Below are 17,604 nucleotides of genomic sequence, written 5' to 3'. Positions count from 1 at the left end.
TCCTTTAACTTTAACAAAATGCTGGAAAAGCTAAGATTTTTCATTTGGTGTTTTCTTAATCTGCCAACTTGGTGAGTTTTGAACAAACTGTGAGACTCCAGTAGGGAGGCGAGCTGCAGCTCCTTAACAGGGACATTTTATTGGAAAATTAACCCTTTAGGCGCCATAGTTTTTTCAGTAAAATATGAATTTTTTACATCACTATTTAAAGAGCTTGTAGCTTAAATCTGGTTAGAGATAGAGGAAAATCTTCAGTATAGAGCTCCGGACCCCACGTGACTCTCAGTTAGTAGATGCCATATTGGCAGGTAACAGAAGCTAAACAAACACAGATCTTAACCATGAACGTGAACGGGATCGGCTTGGATTTTACTTCGTCTGAGTTTACTTCACACTCTCGGGAGACCGATGTTTTCCACCCGGTTCTCCCCTCCCCGCAGCTCGGCGCATCTCTGTCTGATTGCGGCTTCTGTCTTCTGCGCGGGCTGCCGGCTTGTGGAGCTCGGGGATGGAAACCTTTCCACCCGGTTCTCCCCAGCGGCAGCTCTGCGCATCTCAGACCGCAGCAGCGCTTGTCTGCTGTGCGGCTTCCAGCTTGTGGAGGTCTCGGAGACCTCTGTGTTCCACCCGGTTTTACCCAGCGGTCAGCCCGGCGTATCTCTGACTCAGAAGCTCTGGTGTTGTGCAAAGTTAAATCCGGTTGTGGCTAGGTTGCTACCTCCATTAGCTTAGCTCCCACCTCCGCGTTCGCTTTGGGTTAGCCAGGGTTAGCTTCAGATTAGCTTGTAGCTAGTTCGACCGGGTGTCGTCAGTTGATCCCAGCCTTACAGCCCCACCCTCAGCTCCTCCTCTCTTCCCTTTTATGGAATTGTCTGGGCTTGACGGAACCTGTGACACGGTCAAAATGGCGGTGGTGGCCACTTCCCATTTGGCCTCAAAAAGTGATATTGGAGCCTATGGAAACCCACTGTCCATATATTAATGTCGATGGTTCACACGTACCCGGATAAATACGTTGTTAAGGACATGCCAGACCTGTAGGCGGCAGTACTTCCCCCGTTCTTAACCTCGTCCTTCGTCTGTGGTCTTCCGCAATGAGCAGTAATTCCGCTTGCAAAAACAAACAAGCAAAAAGCGAGCGCAGCTCTGAGGGCATCCATGCTGTCGGCTGGTGTAAACACAGGTCGCACACATGATGTCAGCATTTTTTTGTCGCGGTAAGCGACGTTGCGGACCTTAAAACTCCGGTTTTGTCTGTCCACACGCAGACACCCAAAACTGAGAAAACGCCGATCTTCACTTTGGCCGGAGTTTTTAAAAAGATCAGTTTTCATGTGAAAAAACTCCATTTTCATGTGGATGGCAGGCCAAAACGTAGAAAATATCTACGTTTTGGCAGATCCCCCGGCTACGTGTGGACAGGGCCTTACTTTTTCACCTCATCAGTTACTTTTGAGCAGATCAAAGGGATCTCCTGACCGCAAAGCAGTGAGCGTGGTTCGATGCTGCGTCAGTGAGGTGAAATCACCGCAGCACAGGTGATGAGCTCCGCAGTAGCAGAGTGCTTCAGGCACAAATAAGACAGAAAGTAGAGAACATGTGTGGACATGAACGATCGTGTGTTATAGTTTTTGGTTGCGCCACTTTGAGAATGGACCGTGCGCTGGACACAGCAACCTGGAGTGCTGAACACCAACGATCATCGCTCTGCCGCTCTCTGCTCAAAAGAGTCCATGAACGATGTAATATAGGTAGAAAACGTTTTTCCGTCTCCCCTGGATGTGTAGGATATCCAGCTCCCCCATAATTCGATCCCTGCTCCTAGATGAAAAACCGGACATTTTCATCAAGAACCTCCAGTCTGGACGCCCCGGACAGTGAAAAGCGGACATGTCCGGGGAAAAGAGGACATATGGTCACCCTAGTTTAATATAAAGCGGGAGATTACAGATACAGCATTTTGCTCGTGCCCTTGCTGCCCTGGGCCCTTTAGAGTTCGTGGGCCCCTGGGCAATTGCCCAGTTGCCCTTATGATTAATCCAGCCTTCGGTGAGAGCCAGGCGTTTCCCGTCATCTCCTAGGTTTAGCAGCCGAGGGAGAGCAACTGCAGCGCCTTGCTTTAAAATCTGCGGCCGCCTTGTTCTCACAAGGTTATCGTTGCCTACGTAGGCATGACGTCAGAGCAAGTCGGCGTCAAGTCGGACACAAATCTAACCGGCAAGCACTACTCGCTGATCACCGCTGGTCTAATCTGCGCAGAACTGGCTCAACTCGAACACAGCCATAGTCGTTGTGAGCCTGTGTGTGTATTTGTTAGCGGCTTCGCCCTCTCTGTCTGCTAGGCAACAGCATTTGTTGCATTTTTCAAACAGGAAGTGGGAGTTGAGTAAGAATCTGGTAGAGGGCGAGTTGCTCTTTAAAGAGCAAGTCACCCCCAAATCAACTTTTTTTTTGCTGATAAATTACATAAATGCGTGTCTAATTGTGCTCCAGACATGTGTGGTCAATAATTTGGTACTTCAGTGCATCTTAGTTAAAATTTAAATATTCTGCCTAAAACTGTCAGTGTCCGCCGTAGTCAGGTAAAACCTCTGCACTGCATTTGAATTTAAATCTGCCATTGCTATTGGCTAAGAGGTATGCTATGATGTAAACTGGTCCTTATGTCACAATGTCGTTGTGAGCCTGTGTGTGTGTGTGTATTGGTTTGCGGCTCCGCCCTCTCGGTCTGCAAGGCAACAGCATTTGTTGCATTTTTCAAACATGAAGAGGGAGTTGAGTAAGAATCTGGCAGGAGTTGACTTGCTCTTTAAAGAGCAAGTCACCCTAAAAATAAACTTTTTTTTTGTTGATAAACTATATAAATGAGTGTCTAGTTGTTCTGTAGACAAATGTAGTCAATAATTTGGCACTTTAGTAAATCTTAGTTAAAATTTAAATAATCTGCCTTAATCTGTCAGCGATGAACCGTTGTCAGGCAAAAACTTAGCACTGCATTTGAATTTAAATCTGCCATCGCTATTGGCTGAGGTACACTATGATGTTAGATGGTACATTATGATGTCACAATGTCGTGAGTATGTGTATTTGTTAGTGGCTCTGCCCTCTTGGTCTGCTAAGCAAAAGCATCTGTTGCATTTTTCAAACAGGAAGTGGGAGTTGAGTAAGAATCTGGCAGGGGGTGACTTGCTCTTTAAGCTACATTATTTCTACCAATATTCTTTATTCTACATATTTCAGGTTTTTCCATAATTATAATAAAACAATTATATCATTATTGTCCATTTCCACAGAATACGAGTTATCCTGTGATGTTTTAATGAATAAAGTACTTAAACTTACAGCTCCATATATGGGAGGTGTTTTTGAAGTTTTTAGAGAAAACCTGAATCTTTTTACAGCATTTAAATTTCTCTCAATTTTTAGTCAAAATATAAACATGGGATATTATTCAGTATATAAATTAATAATGGTTAAATAATAAAAGTGGACTTATCAGCTCAGTGTTTAACACAAACACACACTCGCCACTACTGAAAATAAATATATCTTTATTATTCTCATCTCTAAAGTGACCCCTCCCCACATCTGACTTCAGACCCATCAGTACAAAATACACATTATTATTATTAGACAGAAACAGACAACCACCAACATTCAGACAGGAGAGTGGAATTAGTAGAGCATTCCTGATCTACGAAAAGAAAACAAATCAGTGAGTATTCATCAGGGAGAGTGGTAATAACAATCCGTCAACACGATAAAGAGACTGAGCTCTAAAGTTTTTAAGATTACATTTAGGTCTTAAAGCTCCATTTTGTATTAGTGAGTCAAAATTTGAGCTTCAGCTAAAAGTTTATCAACATTCTCTCACACACACACACACACACACACACGCACACGCATGCACGCTCCCAACAAACAATTTAATTTTAACAAGAGTTTGTGCTACAGAAGAATCCCAAAAGAACAATAAAAAAAAAATAAAAAACGAAGTCATAGGGAAGCTTTGACTCACACGTCTCTCAGCTAATCACATTCAACCTACACGTTTACAGTTCGGTCACTGATGACTGATAAAACAAATAAACTACAATCAAGTTTTAATGATTATAAAGAGTAACAGGAAGCAATTAGGGAAAGTAAATATCTTGCTGGCTGATGCAATAAAAGCCTCAGAGTTTCCTGTGTCAGAAGTTCATCACAATGTTAGCAGTGAGCGATTAACGATCTCTATCACATGATCCATTTGTGTTCACAGTATTGCACACAGATTAATCGCTAATTAAACTGAAGCTAACATGCCAACACAGCTGAAGCTCACCAAGCTCCTCTGTCCAACCGCTTGACATGTCACCATCCTCATCACAGTCGCTATGACAACTTACTGAAACCTCATTCAGGTCTCAGCCCCACATGAGATCACGGCTCTCTACACTTCTGACACGACGCAACCTTTGTCAGATATTTTTAGGAGTTTATAAACTACGCGTTGTGTAACGTGGCTTTTTATTTGCTTAAGATACAGATATATAAATAAAAACAGCACGCTTCGAGGAAGATGCTTCCAGAATTTAGATCTCAGATACTTGCTCCAGGAACTTTTGCCTCAAGAGGATTAACTTTATGAATTTAAATTTGGATTGCTTCCTAAAGTGCTCAACAGGAAGTGAAAGGAACAGAAGCATGATGATGAGGATGATGAAGCTGATGGTGCATCGCAATCACACACATAAATATATTTGTTTGTAATAAAACTCTCTTTAGACATTCTAGAGTGAGGTGAAATGTGCATGAAAAGAATAAAAATAAATGCTGATGTCCACCAAGTAGGCCAAGGTGATTAAGGCATTTCAGCTGTACAGAACAGAGATGATCAGACATGGAAAAGGCCAGGTCCACGCCTGACAAAAACAAAGTTCTCATGATTTGGCTGGGATGTTTTTGAAGATATTTCTTGGCCTGATTTCTGCCTCATCAGCTTCCAAAACATTAAAACCAGTTAGTTGAGCTCACAGCTTTAACCAGCGAAATCATATCAAATAGCAATTGAAGGCAAAAGGGGAAATTACATTTTCCAGCTATTTCTTGTAAAACAATACATTTTTTTCCTGTTGCTGATGGGAGCAAAAATGCGAGTCGGGTCTAAAAGTCCCAAAGCAACAGCAGAATAACATTACTGTGTTCTGTGAATGGCTTTATTGCCAAAAATTTAAATTCTGGCTAAATCAACATAGTCATTTTTGTAAATTGATATTGTCCTAATTAGAATGAACTAACTTCTTGTATGAAAGCAGGACGCTGTCAGCAGCGGTTATACTAGTCGTAGTCGAAACATTTGGGCGGTGGGAGTGGGTGGAGCCACAGGTGTAGTGGGCAGGGTTTATCACATGTAGATGATGGCTCATCAACAGTGCCTGCAGACATACAGTGTTATAAAAGCACATGGTGTTCCACAGTGTTGCTCATACAGTGTTTAAGACAGACAGTGGTTTGTTCAGGCTGTGGTTTACGAAAAGCTCTGCTGTTGTCATGGTTACTGAGGGTGTCGCCTGGTGGGTAAGGGTGAGCGCTGTGGTGATGCAGCTGCCAGCAGCTCCTGATAGATCTCCCGTCGGACCTCTTGTGCAACACTATTTCGAATCTGGAAAAAGAAAATAAGGAGAGGAATGGGCTAAGTAGTGAGAAGAACAAAGACCAATATTAAAACTTTTGAGTACAATTATATTGCCCCATTTTAGGGTAAAGTCTGAGGTCTTTATGTTCTGATTTTTTGTGCCATCAAACCTGAAAATCTAGGAATTGAGAGCAAAATAACCTTCCAACTGCATTCATTTCTAAATATGGCAGAAGATGGACAATTATCTCCATCTGTAAGTAATTTTTATTTCACTTTATAGTGTTTTGGAACATTTCCGCCATTCCAGTTGAGCCTGTTAGGCAAGGAGTGCAGGAGAATGGCTGCGCAAGAAGCTGGGATGCATACGAGTTGTAAAGCAGCTTGAAGGGAAGATGAGAGAGGAGGAAAACAGTTCAAAGGTCGACTCTTCTGTCAGATCTGATGGTAAATTTAACTACATTTAGAAGAAAAGTGAAAGACAGTTTGGCACAAATGTAAAGCCATCATCTTTTGCTGACTGGATGGTCCAAATGAAAGATTCTTTAGATTTGCAACCTGTGTCTGATGAAGACCTGTCTTCATACAGCTCAGGAAAATTCTGCATGAAAAACAAATCCACCAGTTCCAGTTTCTATAAAAACTACCTCTCTAATGAGATGTTGAAGGTTGTCAGCTCCGATTAATCCTGCTGCACCTTCCGTCTCTGATGCTTCTTCCTGTCCTTCCTCGTTTTCTCCCTCTGCTTCTTCACCATGTCTCTGTCCTTCCTCCTGCTGCCCAGTGGGTGCGTTGGGTCGAGGAGGAGGAGCAGGGGTTATGCTGACCGATGCCCGATACACTTCTTGCCTCTGCCTGCCATCGTCCCTTCTGGCTGGACTCGGTGAGCGGCTGGAGGGGCCGTGGCCGTCGTAACCAAGCTCTGATTGGAGGAAGAACTGCTCTCTGAGGAGGTCCGACACCTGGAAGTTGACAGAAAAAAGGAATTCAGATAGGATCTTATGATTTTTGGACAAACTGCTTAGAGTGCGTGCGTGAGTGTGTGTGCTGACCGGCTCCATAGCTCTCAGTGCTGATGCAGTGGACAGGTTCTCAACACTAGTGTCTCTATGAACATCCTGAGGAAACACCAGGACTGATTACTGCCCGCCCACATATTTATTTGTAGTTTTACAGCAAAAACATCCAGACTGTCTGTCTGTCATTTAGTTGCAGATGCAGCCATGTGTTCTTACAGCATGATGTGAGTAAGGAGTCAGATCCAAGAGTCGGTCTTCCAGCTGTTGTTCCAGCTCCCGGAGTTCCTCTCGGACCGCTGACCTTAGAGCCCGAAGTTGTTCCACCTCCAGTCTGCAAGAAAAAAAAAACACGTTTACTTTACTTCAGATTGCTGCAGGGCATAAGCCTGTTTGGTGTTCTGTGTATCACCTGTCGGCGGGACTCAGGTGTCTGTAGAAGAGAGCCTGCTGTTGCATGATTGACAGCTCCAGGTCTGTCATCTGACTGCGGAAGATGTTCAGGCTCCGCCTCCTCTGCTGATACTCTGCCAAAGACTGAAAATAGAGATGTAAACTTTATTGATAAAAGTAGCAATAACAATCAACCCTGGACTCAATTCAATTCAATTCAAAGATACTTTATTAATTCCAGAGTGAAATTAGAAATCAGAGTTAGGATATCGACAATACATAATTTATTTTTTATTTTGAATGATCATTTAAATTTTTGGAAAAAATCAATTTATCATTATACCATCAACTGTAATTCTTTACTTTTCCCTTTTCCTATTTTAAAGCGTGTTTCTGAGTAAAAGTTCCTTCAGCACTGATCAGTTAAAGGTTGGTCTGATTGCAGCCACCACCAAAGCACATAACTGATATTTTCCTTTTTTTTTTCCATTTCCATTTATTTGATAGAGCACATTTAAAAACAGCATGTGAGCTGAACAAAGTGCTGTACAGGGATAATAACATACAAGGTTTCATATAAAAAAATAAAACAGCTAGAGCATAGCACAAAGAACCAAACAAGAGAAGTCAATAAAATAGGTAAAAGAATAGAGTAAATAAACCTAGATAAAATAGCTAGGCAGTAAAAAAAAGCAAGGGAATAAAAGACTTAAAAACCCCAATGGAGGGGGAGAGTCTGATATCCAACGGGAGATCATTCCAGAGTTTAGGAGCGCAGACAGAGAAAGCTCGTTCACCACGGGTTTTGCAGCGTAGACGGGGAATCTGTAGTAGGTGTAGGTCACCTGAATGGAGAGTCCTACCCGGCATATAAGGAGTGAGTAACTCGGCTATGTAAGGTGGTGCTAAACCATTCAAGGCCTTAAAAACAAACAATAAAATTTTAAAACGTTTGCGATAGTGCACAGGAAGCCAGTGAAGTCTTGCTAAAATTGGAGTGATGTGTTGCCCACGGCCCGTATTAGTCAGAAATCTTGCGGTCACATTCTGTATCAGCTGAAAGCGGGATAATGCGGCTTTTGACATACCAAACAGAATTGCATTGGAGTAATCCAACCTTGAGGTTATGAAAGCGTGAATGGTTGTCTCGAGGTGGCACCGATTCAGAATGGGTTTTAGTTTGGAAAGACGTCTCAGCTGATAAAAACATGATTTAACCACGTGATTAACGTGAGGGTCCATTTTTAGAGCTGCATCCATTTTAATTCCAAGATTAACAATTGTTTGACTAATTTTAAAAGGAAGAGCAGAAAAATCAGGAGCGGAGGAAGACGAGCCATTAGGAGTAAAAACAATAAACTCGGTCTTAAAATCATTCAGCAGCAGAAAAGTTCAGCCAGCCAGTCTTTAACCTCACTCGGGCAATCAAGGAGCAGCTGGATGGAGGTAAAAGTCTTCAAGGGAACATAAATCTGGCAGTCGTCCACATAAAGATGAAAGTTAATGTTGAACTTCCTAAAGATCAGTCCCAGTGGAAGAATATAAATGCTAAATAAAAAGGGGGCCGAGAATAGACCCCTGTGGCACACCCCAAGGAAGAGCAGCAGAGGGAGATGAACAATCGTCCATCCTAACTCTTATAGACCTGTTGTAGAAATAGGAGCGGAACCAGTCAAGTGCAGATCCCTTAATGCCGACCAAATTCTCAAGGCGAGACAATAAAATGTCATGGTCAGCCGTGTCCAATGCAGCTGAGAGGTCCAACATCACCAAGGCAACATGGGAACCGGAATCAGTGGCTAAAATAATATAATTAAAAACCCTGAAGTGAGCAGATTCTGTGCTGTGATATTGTCTAAAACCAGACTGAAATTTATCCAAGACACCAAAATTGTTCAGATGGGGCATAATGGGCCTTTTCCAACACTTTTGACAAGAAGGGAGCTTTGAAATTGGGAGAAAGTTCCCGAGGACAGTTGGGTCTAGGCCAGATTTTTTCAGTAGTGGTTGAAGCACAGCATGTTTTAAAAAGGAGGGTATAATTCCTGAAACAAGGCTAGAGTTAATAATGTTGAGCACATAAGGGGCTACCACTGGAAGAACCTCCCTGATATCTTAAACTTTCTTACAAAAGATATCTTGAAAATGTTTCGAACATCTCCCAGTCTGAAGGACAAAATGCTGCTGGATTTGTATTGTTTTTATGAAGAAAAGAAAATGTTTTTAGATGTACCTGCTGACTAGAAGCAGCTCTGAGCTCACCGTATGGATCCGGAGAGTTGGCTCGAGTCTAGAGGATAAAAAAAATGTTGCAAGAAGAACAGAGAAACGAGAGCCGTCATGGAGGAAAACAAGAGAAACATCTACAGCTAGAACAGACACTGCTGACTTGGACAACAGTTTCACAACTTCTTTAAAATATAAGAAAAGTGATAAAAACTAAATCAGAATCATCTTAAAGGCATAAATCTAACATAGGTTTAAAATCTAAACCAAAAGAAGGACCGACCTGATTCAGACTCTGGACTGTTCCCCTGATGTCATGCAGGACCTTCCTCAGCTGCATCTCTGTACTGGATGGGCTGCGTCCCGGTGCCAAGCCTGGGGGAGCAGAATAAGCGAGTCCTGGGTGAAGGTGGGGGTTCAAACTATACCCTGGAGGGGTGTAGTACGGTGAGGCATACTGGGAGCCATGTAGTGTAGGGTAGGGTAACTGGTGAGGGTACGGAGGGTTGTAGATCTGATGGTGCATTGGAGGAGTTCCAGGACCCAACCCGAATGGGTGAGGAACTGTGGAAGTTGGAGGTTGATGCAAGTTGGTGAGGCTGCCATGAGGGGGCCCTGGGGAGGTGAAAGGTTGGTGGAGGTTGGTTAGACTGAAGTAGTGATTTAAGGGAGGGTTGTGCTGATTGTGGAGGTAAGGAGAGTTAGCGTAGGGGTGCACAGAGAAGGGAAAAGGGCTGGTGTTAGATCCAGGACTGGGATGGGAGTTGGGATCAGAGAACACCACTGAAGGGCTTTGAGTAGGAAACATCAACTGCCCTGAAGTCCAGCTCTGCTGGTTGTGACTGGTGCCCATGCTCTGCTGGAATGGCTGATGATGACTGGAAGTGAGATCAGGAACGCTCTGTGTGCTCCAAGAGTGTGGGTGGCATACTGGTGACCAGTTAGGGGGAGGGCTGGCACTATGTGGAGAACCGTGTGAGCCTCGCAGGTAGGGAGGGATGGGCTTAGGGGGAACGGCAGCAGTTCTTTCTTGAACACCAGGGTTGATAATCAGAGTAGACAGACAGTTGCTTTGCTCCTTCTCCTCCTCTTCCAGCACCTCCTCTTCTCCATTATCCTCTCCATCTTCTGCAGTGTATTTAAAGGAGTACCTAGGTGGCGTGCAGGATGTCTGGCCCTGTCTAAACTGGATTTTGACTGAGGACACAACTCTGGGGGGTGAGACAAGGCAGGACGGCAGGGAGGAGGACCTCTGCATGGGAATGAACCCACGCCTTCTTCCTTCTTTTGGGGTTTGGGACAGATCGTCACCCTGGATGCTGTTGTGCTGACCTAACCGACACTGATGTTTCCGTTTGGCTCGATTTAGTGCACTGAGAACTGAAAATGATGAAGCAGAATCATCGCGGGGCGTCGCCTCCACTTGGGCATCAGCTCCTTCTGAGGGAGTATCTGCTGTTGTCTCTGTCGGCTGCTCAGCGTGTTGTGGTTCTATTTCTGAATCAGACCGACTCTGGGTTTGCTCCAGTTCTGGTTCTTGCTCAGACTGGTTCTGCGAGGGTTGTGGTTCTGTATCGTGATCAGTTCTGGCTCTGCCTTCGACTTGCTCTTCTTTAGGTCTGCTCCTGGGAAGAGAATGAACCGTGTACTGTAGAAACTGCTCTGAACTCAGATTGTGTGCATCTTCTTCACTGGAGTAGCTTCTCCCATCAGCCTGAAGTGCATCACCAGGCCCCGCCTCTTCCGTTTTGCCGTCTGGCAGGTCAAATGCTGGTTGGTCCAGTGCATGGGGAGTGGCTATATCTTGTGAAGGATGCGAAGTCACAGTGGTCTCGCTGTCACAGCTGTCACTACTCTCCTGCACCTACAAACCAGCACAGAGAAAAATATTTCATTTAATACATGAAGTTCAATAAAGAGGGAAAAATACAAAGTTACCATTTTAATTAATGCAATTGTTGTTTGATAATCTCTCAAATGAACGAGACATTTAGAAAACTGCAAAAACGTCTGCATTAATTTCATCACTATTGAAAATTTTGCATTCAAACAATATGAACAAAACTTCAAAACGCTTGTACAATACAGTATAAAAGTGAAATTTTCTATATTTGTAGCATCAGATGTACAATATTTACACATTTTCATAAGCAAGACCTTTTGTATTTATATTGTCTTTTTGTGGTCTCGTTATGATTTCTGTCTCTAATCTGGAGTTGAATTCACCTTCTAATCTCGTTATTCGTTTAAAAAAAGTGACCATGACATTAAAGAGCAAGTCAACCCCTACCAGAGTATTACTCCACTCCCACTTCCTGTTTGAAAAATGCAACAAATGCTGTTGCCTAGCAGACCGAGAGGGCGGAGCCGCTAACAAATGCACACACAGGCTCACAACGACATTGTGACATCATATGTATCAGCTAACGTTCTATGGTACCTCTTAGCCAATAGCGATGGCGGATGAAATTTAACTGCAGTGCAGAGTTTTTACCTGACAACGACACAACACTAACAGTTTTAGGCAGAAAATTTAAATTTGAACTAAAATGCACTAAAGTGCAAAATTATTGACGACACGTGTCTGCAGCACGATTAGACACGCATTTATATAGTTTATCAGAAGAAAAAAAGTGATTTGGGGGTGACTTACTCTTCAAAGGTCGATTGATCAATCTCCACAAACCACATATGAAACAGCTTGTTTACTTGGTAAACAAAAGGAAACACATTTTCTTCCTGTTTGCAGTGTATTCATAAACTGTAAATAAATAGATAAATGGGTCACAGCCGAACACAGCTAACTCCAGGTGAGATCACGTGTTGGTCACATACTAAACAAGTTGCCCAGTGCCTGAAGGTGTATAAAATAACCTAAGTCAGAGGTCACTTGGGGTCATTTAACAGCTACTAAAAGAGTATTGTGGAAAAAGTTTGTTTTTTGTCACAGATTTATCAAAGTGAAATTCATATTATATAGATCAACATTGACAACATATTCCAGAAAATCTGGCTCTGATCTGGCGCTACCTTAAACTGGCAACGTTTAGTTTCCACTGAGGCTTGCAGTAGCTCCTGATCTACTTCTATCACTATTCCTGAAGTCCAACCACCAACCTTGAGGTTGCTGTTGGAGTAAACAGAAGGTTCCTCAGCAAAACCGCTGCTGTCTGACTGCTGACTCACAGTCCTGGACAAGTCTGACGGAGAGAAGAGAACATATATTTATGTAGAACTCCATCTGCCCTGCAGGTGGCAGTGCAGACTCTTTTCTGTGATGAAGACAAACTTCATTGAGGACTCCTCCTCTTCTCTTCCAAAGTAGTAAATTAATAAAGAAATGAGGAAATAAAACTATAAATAAATGCTGAAATACATACAAAACATGTTTTATATATAAATATATTTAATAATTTATTTCCTCCTTCATTCATAATTTTTTTTATTAATTGTCTTAATTTGCCAGGAAGACGCCTCCTCTGACTATGTATGGATGGCTGAGTTAGTGGCCAATTTAAGCATTTTTTTCTTTATCAGAACCTCTCCAGCCATGAAAGGATGGATGCTGAGAAAGTACATTCACCCTTCAAAAACAGGGAGTATTAATAAAGATTAATAGGAGTTCAGAGACCAAAAACAAATATGACTAATATGGGAATCATATGATCACAAATCAATTAAATCAGATCTCACCTGTGGCTCTGGAAGTTCTGCACGGCAGAGCCTCATCTTCATTAGTTTGAATCTAACAATTAAAAGCAGAAAAGTTTACAGACTACACAGAACTGGATGATTTTACTTTATTCGCAGTACTGTTGCCTCTCTGCAGCTGAGCAGTGACTCTGTGTGGGTCATTACCATGTCACTTCTGGTATATTAGGTAAGACGATGACTCTGCCTTTATTTGCATTAATTTGACTGACAGAGTGGCTTTGCAGGCTGTGTCTACGACCGCAGGAAGAGCAGATGGAAATAAACAGCGTGCGTGTTAATGTGAGCTGGTTTGGTGAAAAGCATCCGTGATTTCTCTGAAACACCTGCACGAGGAAAAGGTCACAAGAGAACGAAAACCAGTATGAGGTACCTCCTCCATATCAAAGGAGTCCGTGTTTTCCTTGCAAAGCTGAGCTAGCTTCAGTGGACTGAGGGTGGAGGCCGCTCTCTCTGGGGTGGAGGTAATTATCGTGTCCTCTTTGGTCAAATGAGCTCCTTCTTCTTCTGGCTGGAGGTCTGCTGACTCTGGTCGAAGCTCTGGTCCAGAGATGCTCTGTTCAGGACTGAGGAGAAGAAGAGTGATTAAAACTCATTATGATTATAGTCTTTAAAATGTGTTTTGATTCAAGTTTCTGTAGCCTTTTTTGACACAATGCGTGAACCAGACTTGGTTTTTGTCACTTTCTATGACCGAGTCATCGCACACCCACTTATTGTTTTGTGACCTTTAAGAGGAAACTTGACCTTTATGCAGAAAACCAAACAGCTTTTGTCGCACCCAGCAGTAAATTAACGGAACAGACACAAGACTGCTCAGAGAAACTAAATATAGAAATAAATGTTAAATACCTGCTGTTTAGTAGCAGATCCATCTGTTCACCTCTGCTGGTTTCCTCGGTTACCGTCTCTAAAGAAGACCGCTCTTTCCTCCCATTTGGTTTGAGGGTGACAGTCTGTGCCAGGTGGTCAGCGTTGGACCTGTCCTGCTCTGGACCAGCGTGGCCGTTGATGCGAGCGTGATCAGGTGTGGCTACGTTCGGCTCCTCCTGGATAGGGGAGTTCTCTTCAGGCAACTCGGAGGCAGAGCTGAGCAGGTTGCGTTTGCTTATGCTTGTCTTTAGACGTTTAGCAAAATTCAGAACAGAGTTATTCCTCTTTAGATTAGGAACATGACTGTCACCATCTTCTCCATCTCCTCCTCCTCCTGGGGGACAAAAACACCATCAACCTGCAGGTGATTTATGTCAGCTGATTTCAACCTTGAATAAACTACAGAAGTGATTTAATTTTTGACACATTTATTTAAATTTTTACATTCAGAGCTTAATAAACAGGATCTCTTTAAGCAGTCATTTTCTTTTTTTATTATTTTTTTTGTGTCCTGTCTGTGAAGCAAACAGAATTGATGTCTGGATGCTGGTGACAAGCCTTACAGATTTACTCTCAGGCGGAGCATCATATCGTCTGCTTTTAATGTCACGCCTGATACTTAAAACTTTATTGTTATTGTTTTTGAATGCTTTGTAATTCTGACCAGACACAGAGACAGAGGTGAAAGAGAAAGGAAGAGACAAAAGATGGGGGGGGGGGTCCACAAAAATAAACAATAATGAACAAGAGTCTGCTTCTAGACCTGCAGAAAGAGAGAAGAAAAAAAGGGACACAACAACAATACAACAAGATCAAGCTATCACTGCGTCAACTTGATGAATATATAATCAACATTGTTTCACTGAACAATCACACAATAATAAATCACAGTGCATTAAGTGCCCACCATAGTCTTAAGGCCTGTGTTTAACGTGCCCAAGTCCATGCTTATGAGAGCACCCTGTGAGCACCTGTGTGTGTACACGCGCTTGTTTATGTAAGGTTTCTCTAGAGGAGCGTCCAATAGAGAATGTGAGGGACCACAGATCCGCCCCCCAAAGATGTGTAGGAGACAGAGGGAGCTCCAAGTCCCCGAGATCCAGGAGCTGCCCCAGAGCACAGGAACTCCAGGGAGACTGCAACCAGAAAAGCCCCCGCTCCCCTCGAGAGGCACAGAGGATCGCCCCGGGGGGCCACAACCAGCAGCCGGCAGAGTCCCGGGAGATATCGGCGGCAAGCCCACAGGCCCGCCTGCAGCCTCCCACCCCCTAGCCGGCCGAGCCCGGGACCGAGCGACCCTGGACCCAGGGGCGACCACCCCCGCCGGGGACCCAGCAGAGCCCAGGGACCCAGATCCCACCAGACAGCCACCGGGATTGATCAGGCAGATGCCAAAAATCTTAAACCCCCAGACCCGGGAGCCACAACCTAGGCAGACCAAGGCACCACACTCCCCACCAGGTGTGGCAGGGGGAGGGGGGACAGAGATCTATATCATCAAAAGAAGTCCCAGGAGAAGAGAGGAGTCAAAGGCCCCACCTGACATATACAGTCATACACAAACACAGTCACACACTCCCTCCCTCATGCTCACACATACACATACAACCAAAGACTTACAAAAATGCACGCCGGACATCCACTCATGCTCCCCATACACACCCTATTCACTCTGGTCCCGGTACTGCTGCACATGGGGTACAACCATTACCGGTTACCAGAGTTTGACCCTTTCTGCTGGGGTGCTGATGAGCAGGCTCCCCCGCCCAAAGCTGAGCACAGCAACCCGCCACCCCAAACCCCAACCAGACGGCCAGATCCCCCTCCTAGCCTCCAGCCCCAGGAAGCCAAGCAACAACAGAGGTGTGCTAAGACCCCTAGTCTCCCTCCACCTGCACGCAATAATGTGTTGTGTGTTAATGAGGTGTATTCCATGGCTGTGGCGAGCGGGCAGTGTGGGCATTGTCTGACCTATGCCAGCTGATGCCACCGCACCACCCCACTTGCACCCACAGCCCAGAGCAGTCATTTTCAAACATTTTTAAGATCAGATTTCCTAAACATCACTCATCTTCTACAGATGGAGACTCCTGAACTATATTACATGGTCCTTATGTGTGGTTGCCATGGTTACCTTGCTCCTTGACGTTGATTTGCTGGACTTGCTGTCCTGAGATGTTACTGTAGAGCTGAAAGAACTCGTTAGCGACCGTTGTTAGGACCTCCATCTGACGGAAACGACCTGAGAAAGGGTGTCAAAGGGCTTCAATAAAATACAATCTAAAAAGGTTGAGCTCATTTAAAACATCTGGATTCACAACAGCACTGTAGCAAGACCAGAAACTTAAAAGGGCGTTCTGAGTAAAGTGAAATTCTTTAAATATTTCATCAAAATGGTCAATCTGGCTCTGGGTCAATGACAGAAACCTAGACCATGACAAATGACAACTCCAGCAAAGAACAATAAAAATTCATCTTGTGTTGTTAAAATGTGTTTTTTGCTTGTAACAATAAATAAAGTGTGTGTATGTGTGTGAGCCTCTTTTCCTGCCTAAGGGGATTTTTCACACACCTTTTATGTGTAAATAACAAAAAGATCTTCAGTTCTTCCTGTTTTTAGCCCAGATTTAAGGTAGTGTACATTTTTAACATTTCTCTTGGATATCAGCGGCCATCAGAAAAAACCTAAACTCTTCAGCAAAAAAAGAAGAGACCGATTTCAGACTAAACTAAAATGGAGAAATTACATTTTTTCTATGGAAGTGGATAATCATGATGTAAACCCGAGTCCCTTCATGGGTTTATTTTTACACTTGACTAAACAACGAGTGTAGGATTTATTGGCGTTAGGACTGAACCCAGACGTCAGCGCCGCTCCGCCCTCCCTCACCTCTGTTTGTGTAAAATGTGCAGACGGTGTCTTCTCTGACAGGATAATGACTTTCATGCTTTCCTGCCTTCCTCCTCTCCTCCCTTCATACCTCACTGTTTTAAATACATGTCAGCCACTTATGAAACACAGACGTCGGTCTTCAGTAAACCCTGCATGACCGCTCTTCATGTCCTGGCTGAGAAACAGCACCGCGGTGCTCTCGTATATCTAGGCCCTCTGACCTCAACCTTTATTGACAACCTTTGATCAATTTAATAAACGAACATCTGAAACACCAGAAAAAACACAAAGTATTTGTGATCAAACATTTATTAAAAGCTCATGTCAGTTTAATCATTCAACATGTTTGTGGTATCCTTATTTTATACATTTGTACAGTAATTGTAGTAGAAAGCTGTGTAGTGTATCATTTTAATGGTGCAATAATTTAAAGAATAAAAAAGGTTGAATTAAACTCAGATTTGAAAGTGGCTAGTTTTATTTATGTTGCTCTAAATACTTCAGTTCAACCACTTTTATTCAGCCATCAGCTGTAAAGTGTTTTAATTGGAGCTCAATCCAGAGTTAAAAACATGTTTTTACAAGATTTCAAAGGCAAGAGAAAAGTAACTCCAATTAGATTTATTTTTTTTGTCAAAATTGATCAATGAAGTAGACACTTTTACTTTCTTCCCTGCTTGCTAATTCCTCGTTATTCCATGCAACTGCAGAACACTGTGTGTGTGTGTGTGTGTGTGTGTGTGTGTGTGTGTGTGTGTGTGTGTGTGTGTGTGTGTGTGTGTGTGTGTGTGTGTGTGTGTGTGAGTTCCATAAGGACTGCTGACTCCACATTAATGCTCGTTCTGGGGATCATATAACAGGAAATGAGGAATAAG

General features: G+C 43.4%; 1 protein-coding gene across 1 annotated transcript in view; it reads right to left on the bottom strand.

The window, feature by feature from the left end:
• Positions 1 to 5,372: 5,372 nt before the first annotated feature.
• Positions 5,373 to 17,604, bottom strand: part of itprid2 (ITPR interacting domain containing 2) — a 49,551-nt gene continuing 37,319 nt past the window's right edge. Inside the window, exons 11-22 of the mRNA XM_015965952.3 lie at positions 15,971 to 16,078; positions 13,816 to 14,170; positions 13,337 to 13,529; positions 12,946 to 12,997; positions 12,370 to 12,452; positions 9,536 to 11,116; positions 9,260 to 9,316; positions 7,046 to 7,170; positions 6,853 to 6,967; positions 6,670 to 6,735; positions 6,265 to 6,579; positions 5,373 to 5,644 (exon numbers count right to left, since the gene is read on the bottom strand). Of these exons, the coding sequence (XP_015821438.1) occupies positions 5,537 to 5,644; positions 6,265 to 6,579; positions 6,670 to 6,735; positions 6,853 to 6,967; positions 7,046 to 7,170; positions 9,260 to 9,316; positions 9,536 to 11,116; positions 12,370 to 12,452; positions 12,946 to 12,997; positions 13,337 to 13,529; positions 13,816 to 14,170; positions 15,971 to 16,078 (3,158 nt within the window). The 3' untranslated portion in view covers positions 5,373 to 5,536. The remainder of the gene's footprint in view (positions 5,645 to 6,264; positions 6,580 to 6,669; positions 6,736 to 6,852; positions 6,968 to 7,045; positions 7,171 to 9,259; positions 9,317 to 9,535; positions 11,117 to 12,369; positions 12,453 to 12,945; positions 12,998 to 13,336; positions 13,530 to 13,815; positions 14,171 to 15,970; positions 16,079 to 17,604) is intronic.

This window comes from Nothobranchius furzeri, chromosome 14 (assembly GCF_043380555.1).
Source record: "Nothobranchius furzeri strain GRZ-AD chromosome 14, NfurGRZ-RIMD1, whole genome shotgun sequence".
Taxonomy (NCBI): domain Eukaryota; kingdom Metazoa; phylum Chordata; class Actinopteri; order Cyprinodontiformes; family Nothobranchiidae; genus Nothobranchius; species Nothobranchius furzeri.
Note: the sequence above shows the minus strand (reverse complement) of the source record. Positions and strands in the feature narration are given on the sequence as shown.